At 39.1% G+C, this 4,603-nt stretch overlaps 1 protein-coding gene across 1 annotated transcript; it reads left to right on the top strand.

Moving 5' to 3' along the window:
- The first annotated feature begins 2,992 nt into the window (after positions 1–2,992).
- On the top strand, positions 2,993–4,288 carry LOC120946213 (GATA zinc finger domain-containing protein 14-like). Its single transcript, XM_040361034.1, has one exon. The coding sequence runs from the start codon at positions 2,993–2,995 to the stop codon at positions 4,286–4,288; it is 1,296 nt and encodes a 431-aa protein (XP_040216968.1).
- Positions 4,289–4,603: the final 315 nt, after the last annotated feature.

The following is a 4,603-nucleotide window of genomic DNA, read 5'->3' as shown; positions in this document are numbered from 1 at the left end:
CAAGTACAAATTAAACATACTTATCACTTGATAGATGGGATGCCAGGAAAATAATTTACTCTGCAGTATACTAGCTCTTTTCATCTCCCCAAACTGTCAAGGCATGTAAATCTCACTATATACATGACAGCTTCAAGTGCAAGAATTAAAAGCCATTGTAAAATATAAAAGTAGGACATTTTAGGTTACAGAGCTGTTTTTTACATTCTTTTCTCTCCCTCGGGAACAAAGCAAGTCCCTAGTAACACAACAGGTAAGCTGAGGAGGTAAACCAGGGAGCAAACATTAGATTATTGAAAAATGCATGTTATCTGTTTTTCCTGTCAAAATATGTTAGACTCTGTTCAGCCTTTTTTTTATTGTCAGCACACTCCTGTCATACTGTATGTGATCCTATTTTCTCTGTCCCCCTAAGGCAGTATTAAACATCTCTAATTAATTCATTTATTTATTTTAATGGGCCCCCTGCTGGTTTTTGCTATAGTGGGCTAGTATGCACCACATTCTAGCACATAATGGCAGACTTAAATGACAGGATGCCCTCCAGTATTGCATTGTCAGTGCTTGAGCATTCCCATCTACTCCCGATCTTCCTTCTGGGTTCGATCTGATTGGCTGCATGCACTGATCTGATCAAAGCAACATTTTCCAATAAGCCAGTTCATGAGAAGGTGATCAGCAGATTGATTGCTCTTGATTGGGAAAGGCTAGTCTCCTTTTTTAGACTGACAGTACTGTGCAATAAAATAGAGCCTATGTGCCTCACACTGCTGGCCCTTTCTCTCTCTCTGTTTTATTTTTTTCTATGGAGGAAATTACTAAAAGCTGATATGAAGACATTTTCAGAGAGCATAGCAGAGTTATAAAATAGCTGTATTTTAAGATGCATAAAACAGGTCACTTATAGATAAAGGGTAATTAACAAGAAATATATATACCGTATAATATATGTTTTGCTAACATAAAAAGCGAAGTGGTTCAGATAATAATGTAAAAAAAGATAAATATATTAAATTGTGCTCTACCTTTTAGCAAGCGGGAAAACACACACACAAATGAGCTATTAGTACAGTGTTCTCAATGACAAAATTATAAATACCAATATTAAAGGCCATAATGTAACAAACACAAACATACAGTATGTCAGAAAATCCAGAGGTCATGTGTTATAGGCATTGCCCACTGCATCTTTCATTGCTTTTTGTAATTGTAAAAACTGTGATCTGGTGTTTTTTTCTGTATGTAAAAATACATGTAATAATTTTAACAAATACTTAAATGGTAACTATACTTTAGTGGGAAAAAAATGTAAAAAAAAAAAAAAAGGAATATGGCATATACAATTGCTACACATGTCATTTTGTAGTTGAGTGTTATTCAAAATTACCTTTCCTATTTAACCTCCAGCTCTATATTTGTCTGTATGTAGCACCCTCCTAAACAGGTTTGCTAAGTGATAGAAACAATTAGTTTTTGGCTGGGTGGTAGTCAGTCCAGTTTTTGATTTGTTTAGTTATGATTTAGTTTCTCCCTAAGTTCAGTGAGGTTGCAAGTTACTCACTGTTGTCAGCAGGTGTCAGTAGCGACACTGGCTATAGTATAAGGTTTATTTTCCAGGCTGAGTTATGGATATTCATATTTCCCCCAACCATTTCAGTAGGAGGATCAGGCCACTGGGGCAAGATAGGGGAGGGAATAAATATTTTGGGATGCCAAGAGCTTGCTTTCTTGCATCAGGCTGAGGCTTGAGGAGTTGTTTCTGGAATGTCTATGCTGCTGGGCTGGATTGGGGTCTAGCATGGGATGAGTGAACTGCTTTACACACTTGGTCTAGGAGATTCACCAGCTGGGGAAGCAGCCATCTCTTAAGGCCTGGGTGCTGATCTATAGTTATACCCAGTCTACTAACATCTCACTAGAAGGCAACAGGCAGTTATTCGGTGGTCTCATGAGTAAAAGGTTGTTTGGTGATCAAAGGTATGTTTGGTGCTTTCATGATATAAGAGCCAGTGTAGCTAAAGGATACAACGCAGTGTCCCTGATTTGATTATTCCTTCCAGTCTCAGAGGTCAAGAAGTTCTATTTACATGACAGTGACGTTAATGTCCTCTTTTTTGGAGTTAGCATTGATCGGAGTATCCCAAGCCTTATAATCCTCCCCAGTTACAGGTTTCTCAACTCAAAAGACATCCCCTAGACTGGTTACTGGATCAGTTTGCATTGAGTTTTTATTAGGTGTATGCTGGTGGTGTCTGCATAATCAGGAAAATAATCATGTCATCATCATCATCATCATCATCATCATCATCATCATCATCATTTATGATGCCTTTAACAGAAAAATGTGCAATGACTGTGTTTTTTTACTACATTCAATCGACACCAATCAGCGGCCATTTCAGAGTTTCACCAGATGTAAAATACAATGCAATATGGCAACCTGGAGGTGTTCTGTATACAGAAGGTGTACAGAACATCCAACAGAAATGTAATTTCCTGCTTAAGTGATTGGCTTACTGATTTTCCAGAAGTCTACACTAAGATACAGGTCACATTTTGCACATCCCCTGCAACAAAAATGTCCTTTTTGATGAGATACTACCAAAGGGAAATCAGGTCTACAGGGGTACAGACACTGACAGTTTTCTCATTAGAACCCTACATGTGCATCAGCTGATTGATAAGTAAAAAATCACTCATTCTCATTCACTTTGCACATGGACACACAGACAGCAAACAGCTATTTCTTTAAAATAACAAAGGGTAGGACTCTGCAACACCAACAGCCCTCCAACGTCCTCACGCGTATCGCGACAGCCGACGTCGCTTAATCATAGGATGGAGGGCGGCTGGTACGAGGTGTGAGCACTATTAGTGGTGGCTGCTGCATATTTATTTATTCTATATTTATTCTTGATTAGGTTGGTTTGCGCATTAGTTCCCCCCTTATTTCATACTTGTTGTTAGATCTATACTACTTGTGCAGCATACCATGGAGGTATTTAAATTTTTGGAGAATAGGGAATTAGATATGGATAATATCTTTGAAAAACCTGAGGAGAACCCAGGTGGAAATATTGAAAATAGTTTTAGGAAAATGGGCCATCTGATGGAAAAGAAAATAAATGCTTGGTGGGATATTGCTACCCATGAGAAGTACATCAAGGATAGACTAATCCCAAGGAGATTAAGATGGGATGTACCCATCAATGATGGCTTAACTGATAAGGAGTCCACTGATGAGTGGTTCCAGTTTTTCAATGATAAAGGTCTAGAACTGCTACAACTATTGATTAAAAGGAAACAACGGAAAATCAGAGCCATTGATCGTAGTATGACAGAAATAAAAACTAACTTGGAAGGTAGCAAAGACCTTCCTGAATTTCTGGCTCTGTCCAAACAATTACAACGGGACATGGAACAAAAAGATAAGGAGACAGCAGCTAGGAAAAAAAGAAAATACCAGAGGGACATGAAAGACTATGAGGATGATCTGGTGTATAAGTGGCAGAATAAAATAGAAGAAGTAGGAACGACCTCAAATAGGAGTTCTCCGGATCAGGACACAAGACTTGATGATAATAGTAATAAAGAAACTAATCAGAATACCAATACAATGGAAAGAAACCAAGGGGCCAATACCCCAAATCAAAAACCGAGAAAAAATGGGAATAACAATGGCTGGAAACCCTTTTGGAAAAAGAACTGGCAAAACCAGAATGCATATAATGCCCCTAGACCCTTCCAACATATGCCTAATAGGGGGAGATCACGGACACCTCCTTGGAGAAATCAGACTTACCAGGACGCCTATCATTATGAAAATCCAAGACGGGACGGAAATTACTACCAACAGGAAGAGAGAAGGGTCTATGAAAATTCATATAATGTACCAGTGTATAACCATTATGACCACCTGAGAAGAGATGATGGAGGAGGAGGTACAACACCAAGGCATTATGAAAATAGAACACCCAATCGCCATTACTCGTATGGAAGAGAGAATAGGAACGCATCACCAAGGCGTTTTTTAGAGCAAAGACGCCGAGAATCCCCCAGGCGTCACCAGGAGAATGGGGTACAGAGAGCACGGAATTGGAGTCCAGAAACCAGACCAGGCAATATGAGGAAAGAAGATCACAGGAATCAGAATGTTCAGAGGAATCGGGACACGGAAGAGAAAACGAGGAGAACACCAGGAAGGACCCAAGAAAATCAGTCTGGAGGACACGGAAATCAAAGAGAGGATGCAGAGCGGGAGCAAAGAAGCAGAAGAAAAAGAGATTGATAGGAGAAGGGATTGTCAATATTAGTGGAGTAGAACTCACCAAGGAGGAAATAAAAGTATTGGACAAGGGCCTCAAATATGCCCCAAAGAAAAACTTTAATAAATTCGATGCCTATGTGGATATTAACAAATTTGCGAGAAGCCTTCACATCAAGAAGTACATGATGAACAAACCAGGAGAGGGTATAACAAGAAATCTCACGGAAGCTACAGATGTGGTGTTTAGTAACCTGAGAAACAAATCGGTATTCAACCCACCAATTAGTAATGATGGACATATTGAAGTATTCAGACGGATGGTACTAAAAGATCTAC

The sequence above is a fragment of the Rana temporaria genome, chromosome 7, assembly GCF_905171775.1.
Source record: "Rana temporaria chromosome 7, aRanTem1.1, whole genome shotgun sequence".
In the NCBI taxonomy this organism is placed as follows: domain Eukaryota; kingdom Metazoa; phylum Chordata; class Amphibia; order Anura; family Ranidae; genus Rana; species Rana temporaria.
This window is presented reverse-complemented; position numbering and strand designations above follow the sequence as displayed.